At 38.0% G+C, this 18,793-nt stretch overlaps 3 protein-coding genes across 6 annotated transcripts; 1 reads left to right on the top strand and 2 right to left on the bottom strand.

The window, feature by feature from the left end:
* Window positions 1-7: 7 nt before the first annotated feature.
* LOC129577347 (transcription initiation factor TFIID subunit 5) lies at window positions 8-3,868 on the top strand. Its single transcript, XM_055464181.1, has 5 exons — window positions 8-293; window positions 492-1,359; window positions 1,423-1,602; window positions 1,703-2,573; window positions 2,639-3,868. Exons 2-5 carry the CDS (start codon window positions 1,297-1,299, stop codon window positions 3,505-3,507), a joined length of 1,983 nt encoding a protein of 660 aa, XP_055320156.1. The 5' UTR covers window positions 8-293; window positions 492-1,296; the 3' UTR covers window positions 3,508-3,868.
* Window positions 3,854-9,245, bottom strand: LOC129577345 (proteoglycan 4-like). The gene is made up of 6 exons (XM_055464165.1): window positions 5,771-9,245; window positions 5,409-5,617; window positions 4,996-5,203; window positions 4,650-4,923; window positions 4,424-4,533; window positions 3,854-4,337 (listed from the first exon to the last, which is right to left on the bottom strand). Exons 1-6 carry the CDS (start codon window positions 9,243-9,245, stop codon window positions 4,033-4,035), a joined length of 4,581 nt encoding a protein of 1,526 aa, XP_055320140.1. The 3' UTR covers window positions 3,854-4,032.
* LOC129577349 (facilitated trehalose transporter Tret1-like) lies at window positions 8,353-15,988 on the bottom strand. Of its 4 annotated transcripts, none has more exons than XM_055464183.1 (10): window positions 15,835-15,988; window positions 15,140-15,345; window positions 14,860-14,958; window positions 13,970-14,105; window positions 13,664-13,878; window positions 13,461-13,605; window positions 13,076-13,393; window positions 12,762-12,957; window positions 12,474-12,660; window positions 8,353-12,374 (listed from the first exon to the last, which is right to left on the bottom strand). In XM_055464183.1, exons 3-10 carry the CDS (start codon window positions 14,902-14,904, stop codon window positions 12,051-12,053), a joined length of 1,566 nt encoding a protein of 521 aa, XP_055320158.1. In that variant the 5' UTR covers window positions 14,905-14,958; window positions 15,140-15,345; window positions 15,835-15,988; the 3' UTR covers window positions 8,353-12,050. The 4 variants fall into 4 exon arrangements, with proteins under 4 accessions (XP_055320158.1, XP_055320160.1, XP_055320159.1 ...); XM_055464185.1 differs by having other exon boundaries at window positions 10,970-12,374; window positions 15,103-15,345; XM_055464184.1 differs by having other exon boundaries at window positions 10,970-12,374; window positions 15,866-15,950.
* Window positions 15,989-18,793: the final 2,805 nt, after the last annotated feature.

Genomic DNA, 18,793 nt, shown 5'->3' with positions numbered 1-18,793 from the left:
TCCCTGACTTTGACAGTTCGCCTCTACTCGGTGTGTGCCTGTGTGTGTGTGCTTCTCACTCGCTTGCTCGTTCGCCTTGTTCGTGTGTGTGCGTGTACCAAACAATGTGCGGGTGCATGTTCGCTTTTGACGTTTCTACCCAAAAAAAAAAGAAAAACACACGCTATACACAATTCGACTCGGTTCAAAACAATCAACATCGTTCGCATTGTGTGTGGCAAGTTTAACAAGATGACTTATGTGTGTGTGTATGTGTGGAGAATTCACCATAGAAAACCTTCTGCGAAGGGAATGTAAGTCGTTGCTAATTTTTCCAATGATAATGATAAAAATGATACAATGAATTTAAAAGAAGGATTTCATTTATAGTTATCCCAGTCGCAATTTTATTTCTGCGCTCATTCATTGTAAATGAAGTTGATTTAATTCAAGTATACCGAACGACGAGTCCATATAACCAATGTTTGTCTTGTTTTTATTTATCATGATAGATACGACGGGAGTTTTTTGTGTGTAACTGGCAGACGACAAGTGGAGAATTGCAATGACTTTTCATACTGTCTATCGATAACTCCTCCAATTCACTGACACACTCAATTCAATCTCAGAGCAATGATTTTTGCTGTTGCTGTTATTGCCTCTGTCAATTTGTAGGCAATATTTTCAACAGAGAAAATATTCCATACAAATTTCCAAAAATATTTCACTATTTCTCCACATCTGCTTGCGTTCTTTTCATTGAATTTCATTTTATCTCATACAAAACTTGATGATTTGCAAAAAAAAGAAAACGGATTGCAATTGATTGTGTGTTTTCAACACCGGTTTCTCCCATACGTATCATGCCACACTGCGTTACCGATCTCAACTCAACGAAACGCAATAAACAACAGCAACAACAAATCGACGACGACGAAGAAAAAGAAGAAGAAGAAGTATCGGCTATGTCAGCGCGGCAGCACCAGCACCCATCATTGCCGATGACATTTGGCTTCGATATTTTCGGAGCAATAAACACACAAAACGGACTCTTCACACTAAAACCCACAAAATATTGCATATAACCTCGGAAATTCCAGCAGTGTGTTGTGTTTGTTTTGTTTCTTTTTTTATTAATTGGCACGATTTGAATTTCCATCAAAATATTTTTCAAGCGTATGTGTAGTTGTCGGGGCATTTTCATTGAAAATCTATAGTTAATTCTAGTTTATAAACGAAACTTATTGACGAATTAGAAGAATAAAAAAAAGCAGCAGAAGAGAAAAACAATTAAAATAATTCAAACGGCAAACAACGATGGCTCAAAATAAAACGGAAATTTTAGCGGTGCTACAACTATTGCGAAAGTATAATTACAAGGTTTGTGTGTGATGCTCTGAAGAAATTCGCAAATTCGAAGAAAGAGTTTTGTTTTGTTTACAGAGTGCGGAGGAGCAATTGAAGAAAGAGGCAAACCTCACCGATATTCCGGACAATGTGCCGGTCGACTCAGATGTGAGCAGTGTTTTAGCTGCATACAAAAGTGAAGGCGATCCAGATCTGTATGAATATGCCTATTTGGAACTGAGGCGATTCGTCGACGAATCATTGGATATTTATAAAGTATTGTGATTCATTCAACAGTTGTTTTTTGTTTTGTTTTGAAGGCTCAAAGCGGTGCTGATTTCTAATTGTTTATTTTTTTTTCTTGGTCAAATTTTAGCATGAATTGGCGATGATATTGTATCCGGTGTTTGTTCACATGTACCTTGAACTGGTCTACAATGACCACGAAGAGCAGGCAAAAAAATTGATTGAGAAATTTGGCGCCGAACAAGAGCATTACTATCATGAAGATATCACACGATTGGCCACCGTTACAAAACGTGATCAGATGAGTGGCAACGATTTGGCCGAAACGTTTAAATCCAATGAGTTTATCATTCGCATTTCACGTGACACATTATCGCTGCTGAAACGGCATTTGCAGGAGAAAAAGCAATCGGTGATCATGAACATTGTGAATGAGCATTTGTATTTTGATTTGTATGAAGGTGTTGCTCGGAATAAGGCACAATGTGAAGCGACGGCCGGTGCAATGACTGGTGAGGCGAAGCGACAGGATAACAAAGTGAAAGTTTACTATGGCCTGTTGAAAGAGCCCGATATGCAAACGCTGGCCCAGCCCCAAGAGGAAGATGACGATCTGGATCCCGATGCGCCGGACAAGCCAAAGAAGAAAAAATCCAAAAAAGATCCATTATTTTCGAAAAAATCCAAATCCGATCCAAATGCACCGCCAATCGATCGAATGCCATTGCCCGAATTACGTGACATTGACAAACAGGAAAAGGTGCGATCGATGCGTGAGGCCATGAAACGGGTTCCGCTTGGACCGGACAGTTTGCCGTCCGTATGCTTTTACACCATTTTAAATTCATCGAATAGCGTAACATGTGCGGAAATCTGTGATGACACCAGTTTGATTGCAATCGGTTTTGCCGATTCAATGCTGCGCGTTTGGTCGCTGACACCGGGCAAACTACGCGAAATGAAACCGGCCGATCAATTGAAGGAAGTTGATAAAGATGCGGGTATGTGACATACGAAGCTTATCTCTTAAACTAAGCTTAACTCAATCGTTCCATTCTCTTTACAGACGATGTGCTGGTTCGAATGATGGACGATCGAACAGCTGAATCGAGTCGAACGTTGCTTGGTCACAATGGTCCCGTGTATCGTGCTGCCTTCTCGAATGATCGAACAATGCTACTATCCTGCTCCGAAGATACAACCATTCGTTTGTGGTCACTGCAAACATGGACGTGTTTGGTGGTGTACAAGGGTCATTTGAATCCAGTGTGGGATGTTCGATTTTCACCGCATGGCCATTACTTTGCCACGGCATCACATGATAAAACGGCACGTTTATGGTCAACCGATTCACATCAACCGTTGCGAGTGTTCTTGGGCCATTTATCCGATGTGGATTGTGTTTTATTCCATCCAAATTCCAATTACATTGCAACCGGTTCATCGGATCGAACGGTACGGCTGTGGGATTGTGTATCCGGGAATTTTGTTCGTTTGATGACTGGCCATAAAGCGGCCATTTATGCGATGGCATTCAGTATGTGCGGCCGATTTTTGGCCACCGGTTCAGCTGATTGTCGATGCCTAATTTGGGATTTGGCATACGGTCATTTAATCGCTGCATTCACCGGACACACGAGTACCGTACACACACTGTGCTTTAGTCGTGATGGCACGATATTAGCCACTGGATCGCTCGACTGTACACTTCGGCTATGGGATTTTACCAAACTGTGCGAAGACATTACCGGCGAAAATGTAAACGTATCGCATAATCCAGATGTTCGAGATGGCGAACCATACTTACTGCGAAGCTTCCCAACCAAATCGTCACCCTTCATTGGATTGCATTTCACACGAAGGAATCTTTTGCTGGCCGTTGGCCTGTTCGATAGCAATAGCAACAATCATTTAAAAGATTTTCATTTACATTAACCGTTTATACGTAAAGACTATCACTTTGCAATCATTTCTTTAAACAAACAAACAAAAACTCACACGATCATTATATTGACATTGAATTGATTCAATCAACTGAACTGAAACAAAAACAACAACAAAATATAAACGCATTTCCATACAACAACAAACGAAAAACAATACAAAAAAGAACAATTATAATAATACCACTATTGACGTGCTGTTGTGTGCAGACGCTACGCATTTCGAGATTTAAGTCGACTTTATTGAGAGAAGGACAAGTTTGCGAGAATTCATAAGTTTTTTTTCTCGTAATACGATTTAGGTAGTACAATTCCTTTTCTTCGGAATAAAACAATTATTTTCAACAATTGAACCAGTTTTTGTTTTAATGACCGTTTTTATTTAGATTTTGACTGAGCTAATGAACGAATTTCTTAGTTTACGACAAATTCTGTTCTTTTTTGGCAACGAAAAAAAAGAAAGAAAAAAAACGATGAATGAATTGACTTGTGCGCCCGAATGAAAGCCACAGCCAACTCATTTCATAATGAAACAAAAGTAATTCTTAAAAATCAATGGCACGATTTCATCGGAAATGAAGTTGCGTTCGGGACGCTGCGATGAATAAACATTGAATTCAGGTCCATGAATCAGCCTCATTTGCTTGCCACCATTGGTTGATTCGCCTTGGAAACGATTCAAATCGCGAGGTGATTCAAATTCGGTATAGGATGTAACAACGACTGGACAACCCGAACTCGATGCTATTTTTATAGTTTCCGACCAAGTATCCAAGCCATTCAAGCTATTAATATGATGAAAACCAGGATTGAAGAAACAAACTAAAAAACAAACACACAAGATTAGCGATTTTATCATATTTTTCATGCGTTTATCTTCTGCTTCGAATGTTGTGATGGAATCTTACTTAAATCCGGCTTGCTATAGGCACTACTATTGGCATAGTCATGGTAAAATTTGGCGCATTGAAAATCAAATTTAACGATGCGACAATTTTGACGGCATGTTCGGCACATTCTGTTCAAAGGCGAAAAAAATGCGATTTTTATCAATTTTGAGCGTGGATTAGTGGCTCACACATTTTTGGCCATTCTATATTTATAGACATTTCGAAGATTTGCTAGTTTGCTTACCTAATTCGGCTGATGATATCCAACGGTATATTTTCGGCATTCAATTCCGGGCCACAGAATACAATTGTCAATTCCATGAGATTGTGTGCCAAATGTAGGAAAAATGTTTCCCAGATGTCTAAAACGTCCGCTTCAAACTGTAGCTCCGCTCCAATGAGATGGATCGTGAATTTTTCACCAATTTGTTGTCCGGCTTTCTGTGTAGCAAAATAAGCAGTCAACGGTGCTGTTGCCAATTGGGTGAGCGTAGCGAATACACAATCATCTTTGATGGCTTAAGAAGATATAAAAGAATTGCATTAATTTCAATGTTTCAAATCAAGAATCGGAATATTTAACAAACAACCTGAGTAATTCTTGTACAGATCTTTGAACACATCGCCGATGTTATTTGGCAGCGTGTATGGTTTTGCTTGAATTCGAGACGGTAGACTGGGCTCAATACGACCCGAAACACTTTGCGTCACCACTAATTTTTGATAGAGTGCAACCGATTTACACCATCGTTGATGCGATTCCACTAAGTGCTCCGGTTGAGAGGTACAGTAGAATACCTGGTAAGTAGACAATTTCGATGTAAAAATGGTTTATTTTTAAAAAGAGAGCATTTTAATCGATTTTAATAAAATGAGCGAAAAGCTGATATTTCCTCACTGTCGATACAAAATATCTGTTCAGTTAACTAAAGTCGTTTCTTAGTAGATTTCAGTTACAGTCAGTCATTTATTTTTCACACGGACGGAAATGTCTTCAATTTACCTGACCACAGCCGGGACAATCAGTTAGTAGATTTTGTCGCCATTCGCGACACGTCGGTGTTGAACATAAGCGCGGGAACAGCAAAATTTCCCGTTCATAAGTTTCAAGAGGTCGTTTCAAGAAATTCTCACATAAATTCAATGTGTGAACACGCAAACTACGATAATCATTATTATTGAGAATGCGAGCATTGTTGTAAATATGACCGCCTGGGATGGTTTTTCGTTCAGATTGTAAATGTGAACATGCGAGTTGGATAAGAAGAATAAAAAGAAAAAGAAAATCGAAGGAAAAAATATGAATAAAATTCGAGTCTAAATATTCCGGAATATATATCGTTGAAAAATAGTTTCTTCACGTACCTCGTTTCTTTGCAATTTCTTGTAGTGCTGCGCAAAGGTCCTTATGAATGGGTTCATCATTTGCTCCGTGTTCGGCACAACAGTATGAAACCATTTGACAGAGCTGGCACAAGATACGCTCGGACGACGTGGTTGGTTTTTTGCACGCTTGACAAATGGTCGAGATGAAAACTTGTCGTGGCATAAATTTGTATTCAATATAATCATCTTCACTGTCATCATCTTCAATATTGCCAGTCAAAACGAGAATTTTCTCCGTTTTTGATTTGACAGCCGACTCTGATTTCGTTGTAGCCACTTGGGCTTTCTTCGTCTGGCTGCTGACCAAATTATCGGGCTTTGGTGGAACGAACGGTTTTCCATTCGTTTTCTTATTATTTTGAGTGGTTTTTACTTGAGCACTTTTCGCGTTTCCCCCTTTTTGTTTATTGATCTGCACCGTTTGTTTGCTCTTTTCGGGTGACATTGATTTTGATGGTGATTTTGATTGAGATTTGGTTGATTCCGTCGGTAGTTTCACTGTATTTTCGGCCGTTTCGTTATTATTTTCTCCCTTAAGAACCATCTCTTTAGTTTCTTGTACATCTTCACTGGTCGTTGGTAGTGCTTTCGCTTGATTGGGCGTTTTTTCCTTCTTCACATTGATTGGACTCTTGCTTTTCGATTTGCTGTCTTTTGATGGCATCAATTGAACTACCTCAACAACCTTCACATCGTTTTCGGGTACAAGCGATTTTGTTTCGGCTACTGATTGCTCAACAGACGGAACAAAATCGCTTCCTTGCACGTTTTTTGAGTCGGCATTTAATTCGGCCACTTCAATTTCATTCGGGATTATACTAACATCGAGCGGAACTTCTTCAGCTGGAACCGCAATTGCTTCATTGCTTACCTCAATCGGCGGTGTTTCTGCGACGGTCGTTGTCTTTTCGGGTGTTTTTTCAGACATTTTTTCAGTCGTCTTGTCCGGTGTGGCGCTAGTTTGTGGTTGAGACGCTTTGTTTGGCTTTGTATTCTTTGATGTTGGTTGTTGCTTCTTTTTTGGATCTACAGCTTTTTTTGGTTGCGGTTCGACCGTTTTGGTAGGACTACTCTGCTTCGGTTGTTGAATAATCTCCTTAGTTTTTGGTGCTTTTGGTGGAGTGCCTTGTTTTGCTTTGATTGGTTCCTTTGCTTCGAGTATTGTGACAAGTTCGTGTGTCTCTTCTTTCACTTGCTGTTCATCCTTTGACAAACACATAACTTGCGCTGTGACTTCAGGAGTTGAGTTCATCGTTGGCATCACTGGCATTTCAATTTCAACGGGTTCTAAACTTTTGCTAGCTTCTTCAAGTATTTGCCATATTTTGGCCGCTTCATCCTCGGGTGGAGTCGGCTTTTTGGACGCTTCAGCGGCGGGAGTTGTTAAAACTGGTGTTGTGCTCGGTGTTTTTGTCACCGCATCATTCGATGGGCCAACGGTTAAATTAGATTTTTTTGGTTCAGTTTCGATTTTCGGTGGAACATTCGAAGTTGATGCAGTTGGCTCAAGCACGGCCGAAGTGCTCCCACCTTTTGTTGTTTCTAAATTCAGTGTCGGTTTTGTATCTTTGACATTGGGAGCTTCTTCTAATTTATTTGCTATTGTCTCTTCAGATGATGCCTCAATTTTGACGGGCTCTTCTTCACGTTTTGTCGGTAATTCCTTCGGCGGATCATTCAATTTGACTTCTTTCGATGGTTCAGTTGCAGCTATGTCTTTTGAAGGTGGTTCATCACTGGATTTCTCATCGTTTTTTTCTGGAATTGGTTCGGGTTTCGTCTCTGACGTAATCTCTTTAGCGTTATTTTGCTTTTGCCCGTTTTGGCCTTTAGTTTGAGGTGGTGATTTTTTACCTTTTGCTTTTTTCGACTCTTTCGGTGAACCAGAAGGTGACTCCTTTGGTTTCGCTTCAGTTGTTTGCTGTTTGGTTTCTCGCTTATTTTCCTCAACTTTTGCTTCTTTAGTCTCTTCCTGGATTTCTTCCTTGATTTTGGGTTCAATTATTGTTTGTTCTTCCACTACGACGTCCTGCTTGCTTCCACTTTCAACTTCTGGTTTTTGTTCATCTATATTCGATCCCTGTGAAATGTTTTCCGTTTGATGCTCATCCGATGGCAATGGTATTTGTTCGATTGGCTGTTCTAATTGTTGTTCAGTTTGCGTCGGTTGTTCAGTGATCTTCGATGATGATTGTTCACTTTCAACAGCCGCTTCTTTAGGCTGCTCGATCTTTTGAATCAGAGCACTTTCATCTCCATCAATTTTTTTCTCTGCAACTGGTGTACTTTCGACATCTCTTGGCTCAGCTGACTTTTTCTGCTCCGTTTCAATGGGATCACTTTCCGTTGGTTGATTCTTTTTGTTCATTTTAGGCGATTTTTTATTTTCTTTGACAGTCTTATTATTCTTATTCTTTGGTTCGGCGCTAACTTGTTTCACATCCGGTAAATCTTCTTTCGTTTCAATCGCGTCCTTTTTCTCCAAATGATCACCCGAATCATTGACTTTTTTTCCATCTTGGTTCTGTGGTTCTGCGTCAGCCTTTGGCATTTCTTTTGAATTTTTGTTATTATCTTTTGCTTGACGAGTATTTTTCTTCTGTTTTTCATTGTCCTTGGTTCGTTTATCACTGTCTTTTGCCACTTGCCCACTTGTTTCGCTCGTTTTCTCATCTTGTTTCGAAGCTGATTCACTTTCGCCTGGCGTTGGTCTTTCAATCGGTGCCTCTTTTTCACTTTCAACCGTTGTATCAATTTTCACCGAAGATTCACCAATTTGAGTTTCGCTTTCAATGGCTTCCGTTCGAATTTCGTCAATTTTTGGGCTTGATTGAATTTCAACCGCTTGAATTGTTTCAGTTGGGGATTCAATTACAATGTTGTCGGCGTCATTATGATCGTTATCGCCTTTCCGCTCATTGCAATCAACTAGAGTCGGTTCTTCAGTAATTTTCGACGTGATGACATCGCTTGTTGGCAACACAATTGTCGTTAAAACAGCGTGTGTTGGGCTATTTTCGTGTGTGCTATTTTCATTTGTTCCAGAAGTACTGCTCATGCCACTCTCGTCGGTCGTATTGCTTTGTGAGTTTTTATTTCGATTGCGATTCCGGTTGCGATTCCGTTTTTTCTTCATCGTTTGCGTTTCAAATGGTTGTTCAGCCTTGTCGTCTTGCTCTTTCCCACCATCATCACTTGGTTTTTCATCCGTTTTTTCAACATTTGCTTGGCTAATGCTTGCCTTAATTGAATCCACCGTTTGTTGCAATTGATCCAGTTTTTCTTTTGCCACACTGATTGTGGATTTCAAATCTTTTGGCTTCGATTCGGGCTCATTGCTGGGACCCAAATCTTTGCTCATTTCAACGGACGTCGCTTCATTTTTCGTTGCACTTGTACCACTTGTTGTTGGCTGCTGTGCTCGATTTTTATTTTTCTTATTTCGCGATGGCATTGTAACTTTAGAGAAAAACAAGAAACAAACAAATAAACAAAATAAATCGCTCTGTTGTTCTGTTGTCGAACAGGCGTATCGAAATGGTTTTGCTGAAAAATAAAAAAAGGGAGAGAGAGAGAGAGAGAGAGAGAGAGAGAGAAAGTGAAAATGAACATTTGCTCATTAAAAACCAATTAAAAATAGCTCAATAGAAATTGTGCATAAAATCTGTCTTTTTTCACGAATCGTGAAAAATCAAACACAAGTTCATGAACAACAAACAAACGGCATCATTCGTTCAAGTGTTCAGCTTTTTTCCCTTCTCGTTGTTCATTTTTGTACCAAATCGCCAAAAAACAAGCGTCGAGCTGGTTGTATATATTAAAAATAGGTTGATTTGATAATACAGTTTTCCTTCAGCGCATATAACATACGATGTATATTCATATTTATTTTGTCATTTTGTATCGCCGTTAGTGAAATTGAGCTCACGACAGAAAGTGATCGCATTGAATGCGATGAGCGTACCGAAGAAGAAGAAAAAAAATGTCATAAATATAAACTTGTTGGTATATGAATGTGATATGTAACGGTGTAAAAAGACGATACAAAAAAAAACTCAAAATTAGATGAATTCCTAAGCGAAACGGTCTACGTCGTCTTTTTTTTTGATAAAAATAGTCGTTAGAATTTTCACATGAAAAACAAAAACAACAATGAAGGACTCGTTTCATTTATAAACTTGAAATACATCGATTTAGCCAAACGGCAAATCGACCGATGTAAATTTTGCCAAGAAAAATTCGCATTTGTAGGTCTGAGTCTAGTTCACAGGCAACCGAAGAACATTGAATAGATAGAATGTGAGCCACTTTGCCAAAAAATGAAGCAATAAAAAAATTGTGTAAAATCTGTCATAACCTGCGAATGAACATATCCGTCAATGGAATGGTGATTTGGTGTTGATGAAATTTTTGTTAATGATTTACTAACCGTTTGCTTAACTTAAATTTCTGTTTCTAATTCAGCCACATTGCCGGTTGACTGGTAAACTTTCCCAATGGGATCTATCGAATCTACGCAAATTTCTAACAATGAACTGAAATTTTGAAAGAAAAAAATAGTTTTTTGTCAAATGTCTGGCTTAACGATCACTTCGTCACCACGATCACTCGATAACTGTGCGCTGATATCTCGAACGAACAGTATGCGACGGGCCGAAAAACGATTTTCAACTAGAGTCAACAAGCAGCGACAGTCGCGGCACTTGCACCGCATTTCGGAATGAAAAAGATCGCATTAGAAAAGAGAAACAATGTTCGTTTCTTTTGCAAAATTAGAAAACAACATTCGAAACTATTTTCTCGTCACTTGCAAACGTTTGTTTCAACCATCAGACAATGGGTTTTTCTTTCATTCTTTCTCTCGTTTTTTTCGGGTTTTTTGTTTTGTCAACCACATTCAAAACGCATAAGTGTATTTGATTTCAACTGAAAGAATGACGGCAGCATATCAAGCTCATGTAATTTATTGCGCGCACGATTCACTTGTGATGTCTCTTTAATTTGCAGTGTGTGTAACATAAGACACTAAGTAAAATAAACCACAACCGGACGAAATTCATACTATTGTTTTCTCTCGCTTTTGTAACTTGGCGATTTGACAAAATTATATCTAAAGAACCATCCATCTAAACTGAAACGAGAAAGGAAGAAAGAAAAAGATTAAATAAAATACAAAAATTCGTTTTGTTTTTCGTCAAATTTTTAATTATTTGTTTTTTGCTGTTTATTTTGAGTATTTAAACGAAACGAACAACAATCAGATCCACTGCAACGTAACAAAATGTAAGAAAGTAAAGTGGCAAGAAAACGGTATGACACTTGAACTTTTAGCATTTAAAGCGTTTTATTCTCTCTTCTTTTTTACTAAACCATCACGGGCCAATGGTTTTTCCTTGTTTCATTCCTTCATTCGTCCGCTCCGTTCGATTCTCAACTCATTCAACATCTAAATTTATGCCTATCGCATGCCTTTATGTTGTTGTTAGTAAAATGATTCTTTTTGCTATGTTGTATTGTATGTGTGTGTTGTCTATTAGAACGATTTCTGCTTCGAGACAACTCTGAAACTGCCAAATGTTTTGTTTTGTGGTTTTGTGTATACTTTCACATTGTGAGGTTTCTCTCGATGCTGTTGTTGTTGATGTGATTTTTAATTAGACCGAATAAAAATCGCCATCTAATTCTCCCTTGCTTTCCCAATCTGATTACAGGAAACATTTTTGGATGACATTTAAGGCATTAAATTCTCTCGGTTGTCGTATGCATTCTATGCATATCGAGATTTTTCATTTTCTCTCTTTCTCTCTCTTTGGCGCGTACCAGCACGTTCGTGTATGTGTTTGTCTTGTGTGCTGAAGATCGGAAATAGAATGCACTACCTGCATGCGTGCGCCTTTCAGCTCCACAATCTCCTGCAATTCCAATGGTTTCTCGACTATTCTTCATTCGGTTCGAATTTCCAAAGTGAAAAGAACACACCAAATGCGTACTCTTTGGTCTGGTTTGGTGAATTTTGATTGATCGTTTCATAAAATGTTGTTGTTGTTGGCTTTTTGGTTTGTTCATGATTTTGAAAAGAATTGAATTCGTTGTTGTTGTTGTTTTTTTTTTTCATTGAAAGAAAAAGAAAGGATTTTTCGATCGATTTGTTGATAAAAGTTATTTGCCATTTTCCCGTCCGCTATGTTTAACTGAAATGTGGAAAAATTCGACCGGCAAATAACCAAAAAAACGCCCTGTTTGCATCGCTTGAGGGTCGTTAAAGTTTTGTGATGTCGGAATCATTGCCATTGCCATTGCCATTGATTCCGTTGACTGTTTTAGCCAATGCTTGTTGCTTGTTCAGGCCATTTGTATCGTTCATCACCGTTGCCACGGCCAAATACTGTTCGCCACTATTGTTGAATGCTTTATTTACCGCTCCCGAGTTTGAAGCCACCGATTGACGTCTATTTTTAACGAACAACTTTGCAATATCGTCTAAATCTTTTCCTTTCGTCTCTGGTACGACAAATATCACAAAGATAAAGGCCAGAGCGCAAAAAACGGAATACATATAAAATGTGCCGGCCGTTGTGATTATCTACATAGTTTGGAGATAAGAAAACAGCGCTCAAATAAATAAGTAAATTGGCATCAATTTTTGTTCGCAAATGGGGAATCGAAAAAAATAACTACTAACATGTTCCAAATAATGATACGTTTTAATGACAAGAAACATAACGCCCAAATTGAATGAACCAGCAATCGAACTCAACACACTGCGCTGCTCAACTGGGAACAATTCGCCGAGTAATAAAAATGGAATGCAACCGAAACCCACCGAAAATCCAACCATGTAGATTACCAAACTTGTCAACGGCAGCCAGCTGATGCCAATGAATTAGAAGATTCTCATTTCAATTTTACATTTGCCAAACTAAATTTGGTTAGATGCTTTGACCAAATCTTAGGAAAACGTTTTACATACCCAACACTCTCGGTTCCTTGTTGCTTTAAATAAAAGGCCGTACCCATGCCGGCCATTGAAATGCTCATTATAATAGCTGAAATCATCAAAAGTGGCTTACGGCCGGATTTATCGACCACAAACAATACGGCTATGTTGCTGACCAGCTGAACCAATCCAACCATGATCGTTGCCAAGTGTGAGTTTATTGAACTGCCTGCGATGTGTTTGAACATGTTTAATTTTATATTCACTTTTTCATTGGCTTTTTCTTCTCTTTATTTCCATTTGATTTTTGCTTCCGTTTTTTAAATGAAAAATTCAAAGACGCTTACCTGATTCACGGAAAATTTCAACGGTGAAGAATATGATAGCATCGATACCGCTAATTTGTTGTAACACAAGCAATGACAGTCCAATAATCAACGGCATTACAATTGGCCGTGTGAGATAAATCGATTTTTTCGATTTGTTGTCATCGATCGCTGGTTTTTCCGTGTGTGACATTTCCATTTCGGTTTTTTCATTTGTGGCCGGTGTGTGTGGTGTTAATTTCAACCATTTTTCCGATTGTTCAGCTTCCTTGAGACGTTTTTTGCTGCGCAGCCAAACTGGCGATTCGGGCATCGTGAACAGCAACATTCCGAACACAACTGAATTCGAAATGAATAGATTTATTTGAATCCGAAATGAAAATATTTCCTTTTTCAATTGTCTTACCAGACATGACGGTGCAGTACCACGCAAGAATATCCCATTTCACCAAGCTGCCAATTATATAGGCGATCAATATAGCCAATGACATGAAAATCGATGGTAATGATCCCAAAATTCCACGAATTTTTGGGTCAACACTTTCGCCAATCTGCAGAAATTTTGGTAAAATTGATAATATTTATAATAAAAAGCGATGTAAAACTTACGTAAACTTGAGCGGATGGCAAGCAAAGTCCAACGCAAAAACCGTTCAAAAAACGTGCAGCAATCACAACTTCATAGCGTGTTGCGGTTGCAATTAAGATCCATCCGATTGTTGCTAGTGGTGAGGCGGCGATAATTGTATACCGCCGACCAAGATAATTAAGCGATAATGCTGCTAAAATACTGCCAAAAATTGCGCCACTTGGAGGTACTGAACCTTTTTTTTATTCACATTGAAACAAACGCCAAATCGAAATGGTCATTTTTGGACAGGAAAATGGAAGAAAAATGCTGTAAAAATGTCTTACTTGCCCATGATGCTATGTTTTTGGTTGGCAGTAGCTCGGGATCATTTTCCATGATCGATGGAACAGCTGGTGCGGAATAGCCTCGAACTAGACCGATATAAAAGAATGACATTGCGATGCATATTGATAACAGCGCCTATAGAAAAAAAAAAAGTTAATTTAAAACATCTGCTCATTTTGGCACGGAACTGTTTTGTTAGACTCGAATTGTGATCCCCACCAACACTTGAAATAACAGCTTTGATAATGCTCAAGTTAATTTGATGATATTGCGGAAAAAATGAACGATATTCTGTTTGTTTATCTAATGGAATTGCCTAAAAGCACCCAATGCCAGACAGTCAAACTCTAACTGTCGTTGCGTTCAACAAATCGAACATGAATGCAGTGATTATCATTTGTATCATGCGGCCTAATTAGTTTCATATGCGGTTTGAGCATGAGAATGAGAAGCGAAATAAAAACTATGTATGGTTCGGTACGGTCCGGTTGCTATCATGTTTTCAATTCGCGTGTGCAATTATTTAAAATGTGATAATCGCTTTCAATTTGCTCATTTATCAATGTCCAGTACGTCATCGCCACACATTCCTAACGGCATCATAATCTGCATGTTTCATCATTGCAGCAATAATATCAATTCATCAAGTTCGCATTTTGTCAAACGAAATCATTTTTTTAAAATATGATTTATGTTGATTTTGGTGCATTGTATTGTGTTGAACTTGCTTTGACCAGAGCAAAGTGGCTCTTTTTGAAAAAGAATTCAATGGATGCGCAACAATTGGCTGCCGTCTATTTTTGAATCATTCACAATACACGAATCGCCTACTGAACCATTCTGAGATAAACTGCTTACAAAGTACTAAAGCTAATTTAAATTCAATTACCTGCCGCGCAATTGGCTTCTCCCAAAACGATAAACTTGGTATCATTTTGATGTGATTTTCAATAGCTTTATTCGCTTTTAAAGTGCAAATGTTGACTTTCTGAAACAGATTTTTGGATAGAAAAAAAATGTTTTTTTAGATTAAAAGGAATTTATTTTCAAATTTTGATTAAATTTCAATTATTCCTTCCACCCTGTGTTAATTTTGATCAATTTCGCTCAAATGAATCGTTCAATGGAATACCGATATGATCGTAAAATGCACACTGGCACACACTCACAACAAATGAAATCGTTGACACCGTTCGTAATTACACACTCCAATAATTTTTGGTCCAAACAATGGTTCTAACAAATTGAAGCCACTCAATGCAAAATTCGTTGTTTCGGTCGTCGTTTTACTCTCACAATGTCGTGTTTTGGAAATAGGAGCACAGCCGCATACACAATGAACTCCACTAGCACAGGCCCAAGCGAAGCACAATCTCTATCAATTACAATCATCAATTTGAAATTTGAATAAAGATAAAATAACCAATCGTGCTTAGTTGTGAATGTTAGATCATGCAGGTATTAGCAATCAAATTTTTCGCTAGCATGTCGAAATAGTGCACGATTTACAATGCCCAAAAGAAAATACAAATGGATCGCGGATGAGTTACTATAATTAAGTGGTTTGAAAAAAAAAATCAATCGTTTTGAGGTAAAATATCGATTGATTTGGAAAAATTGCCGGTACAACGGAAAAAGAAGGAAAAGAATCATATGGAAAAAAAATCTGAATAAGTCAACAAAATGACCGTTATGAATTAACTAGAAATTTTCGAATTTACAGAACAAGATTTATCACAGAAAAAAACAATTTCGTTGCAAAATTTCTTCAATTTTTTGTCTAAATTCAATTTGATATCGAAAAAATATTAAGAATATTCTTTTCAATGAAATCTTCCAAAAATAATTGAAAATAATTTCGTACAAAGTATGAACAGCGAGGGTCAGGAACAAACCAGTGAATGTAGAAATCGTGGAGCGGTAACAATGATGAAACGGTGCTTTAGCCAGAACAAACTGTAACGCACTGCCAAGATTTGCACGTTAACAGTGGGATTTGATCAAGTGATTTTTTTCGATTTGTAAGGTACCTCACAATCACAATTCTCCAATAGATATGATCGTATCATATTAATGTCCCTCCCTCTATACACAACAATTTATTCATGCGCGGATGGATGAACAAAACGAATGAGAGAGAGAGAGAGATAGAAAGAGAAGATACATTTGTACGACTCACTTGTTCGATACGTGTGTATTATGTACACCGATCAATTGAACGACACACTCCAGGTATTAATCCACTCACAATACTTTTGCTGTATGCGTGTATGGAAATAACGAGTCACATGACTTCCGAAACGTGCTCTGACTTTTTTTATATTCTCAACCGGTTGTTAGAGTTTATGTAAATAGTTTTGAAAATACGACCGATAGAAGAGAGAGAAGAAAAAAACGCCGAATGACTGATAGTCTATATCTACACTACCGTGCAAAAGTTTGGAACCACTAGGTATTTTTCATACAAATTGACCATTTTTGGTGGACTCATTAACATATTTCGGAAATCCCTGCACTCTTGATATTTTGTGCATAGTTTCTACAACGTTTCAATGATAAATCACAGAGGTTTCATCAAAAAATATTCACGTATTTAATAAATATACCAATTTGAATTTGATCTGTTTTAATCTTCATACAAATTTGATCATTTTTCACACAGTACAAATTCAAATTGCTATATTTTTGAAATTCATGAATATTTTTTGATGAAACCTCTGTGATTTACTATTGAAACGTTGTAGAAACTGTGCACAAAATATCAAGAGTGCAGGTGTTTCCGAAATATGTTAATGAGTCTACCAAAAATGGTCGATTTGTATGAAAAATACCTATTGGTTCCAAACTTTTGCACGGTAGTGTATATAGATGGTAGATGCAAATTATTGTATATATATAAATAAAAAAAAGCATAAGACACATGTGCTCAAATTATCATCATCGGTTTTTTTTTCTGTGTCTCTATCGTTGTTGTTATTATGATGTGAGTAAAGTTAGACACCATAGACGATGCCCGTTTCCATATTTATATGCAATGAACAATCACTTTCTTTTGTATGCTCGCAGATTTTGAAAGGAAACAAAATACGTTTGTTGGTCTTAGATCACTTAATCAATTTAAATCAATCATCGTGCAATTTTCATTTGCGAAATACGGTTTTTTTTGTTCGTTCGTTCGTTTCGTTTGCTATTGATGCTATTCGAATGACCGTACTTGCAAAGAATTTGCCATTCAAATCAAAACATATGTGCTATTCGGATTTTGTCCGGTGAAATCGAGTAACCTTCATCAAATGCCCATTGGCGCAAACGTATAACGAGGCGCATTGTATAAGGCTTATACTATGAGTATCGCTTAAATTCGTGACTTCTGCTCCGATATTGTGACCGAGCAACTGCGTTATGGGTCCAATGTGCTTCGGCGCGCATTTTTCTTCGCATCATTCTATTTGTCAAGCACAATATGGAAGAGCAGGGTCGAACTGTCAGCATTGGTTCTCTGAAAGACGTGCATCTTCTGTGCAATGGTATACAGAATACGCGAGAATGGCGTGAGGGAAATTTCAGCTATACCATTTATCACTGCACAGAAGACGTACGTCTTTCGTGTGGTAATTATATAAAAGACGTGAGAAAGGCGTGAATACGTGAGCCACGCATTCAAGCCTTTCTCACGTCTTTTAACAGACGTAGCATTCGCACTTGGGTTATTATTGATAAAATATTATTGTCGGGTAATCTATAGCATTGGTATACCAAGCATAGCTCCAAAAATATTTTATTAGGATGAATTCGCACCGAAAGTAGTGCGAAGTGGTCTTTGGAAAGAGAGAGTGAAAGAAATAAGTGGTGACAATAAATGTTGTTTTTCTCCTCCGTCAAAATATATGTTTATTCAAATAACATGAGCATTTATGCATTTGTGTTTGTTTTCGCGTAATTTATCGGCAACCATCTCTGTGTTTTGCACTCCAGCCAGTGCTCCGATCCCAGCTCCTCTGTAATAGTCAAATGGACAACTTTTCACTTTGGATGAATTTTGAAGATCATGTGACTCTTGTATCACTTCGCACACATATACATCTTCGCGTATTCTTCTACCGCAGCCACTTGAGTCGATTCATCGGTGATGACGACATTGACCCCGCACTTGACGCGCTGAACAGTTCAATATATAATCATTGTAAACGTTTTACGACACAAAATAGCCAACCATCCATACAATAGTGACAAACAAAGCACTTTTTATCGACATGTGATGTGCCAAACTTTATGCTGGTGGGAGTGGAAGATGACATAAAAAAAGTGCTTCAATCAAAAAATAGTGTTTGGCACAATCACACCAATCAATCAAAATCAACAATTCATATGAAACATCATTATATACACCACAGGCCATAAGTTTGGATACCCCTATGAATGAATTTGGCCCAAAATTTTCAAATTTCAAACCGCTTGTCCAATTTCAACATGCTATACGTCGTTGGAAAGGTCTCAGAGAGAACGTATCATTTTTGGTATTAAACATCAAAATCGGCCAGCTTTTGGCCAAGATATGGCTGATTGAAGATTTCGGCCAAAAATTACAAACGGCCATATCTTGGCCGAATGCCGGCCGATTTTGATGTTTAATACCAAAAATCACATCTACTTTTCAAGACCTTTCCAATGGCGTAATTAACTTTTTAATCCGATGGCCCGTTTAAGACTTCGATTTTGGCTCCCACAGCTCAAAGGCCAAAAGATGGCCATAGGCCGGCCAAATATTATCTTCCAAATCATCCATTCGGTCAGAATTTCGATATATTTTCATATCCAATACT

This window comes from Sitodiplosis mosellana, unplaced genomic scaffold (assembly GCF_009176505.1).
Source record: "Sitodiplosis mosellana isolate CC-2019 unplaced genomic scaffold, AAFC_SMos_1.0 Smas_scaffold_6197, whole genome shotgun sequence".
Taxonomy (NCBI): Eukaryota; Metazoa; Arthropoda; class Insecta; order Diptera; family Cecidomyiidae; genus Sitodiplosis; species Sitodiplosis mosellana.
Note: the sequence above shows the minus strand (reverse complement) of the source record. Positions and strands in the feature narration are given on the sequence as shown.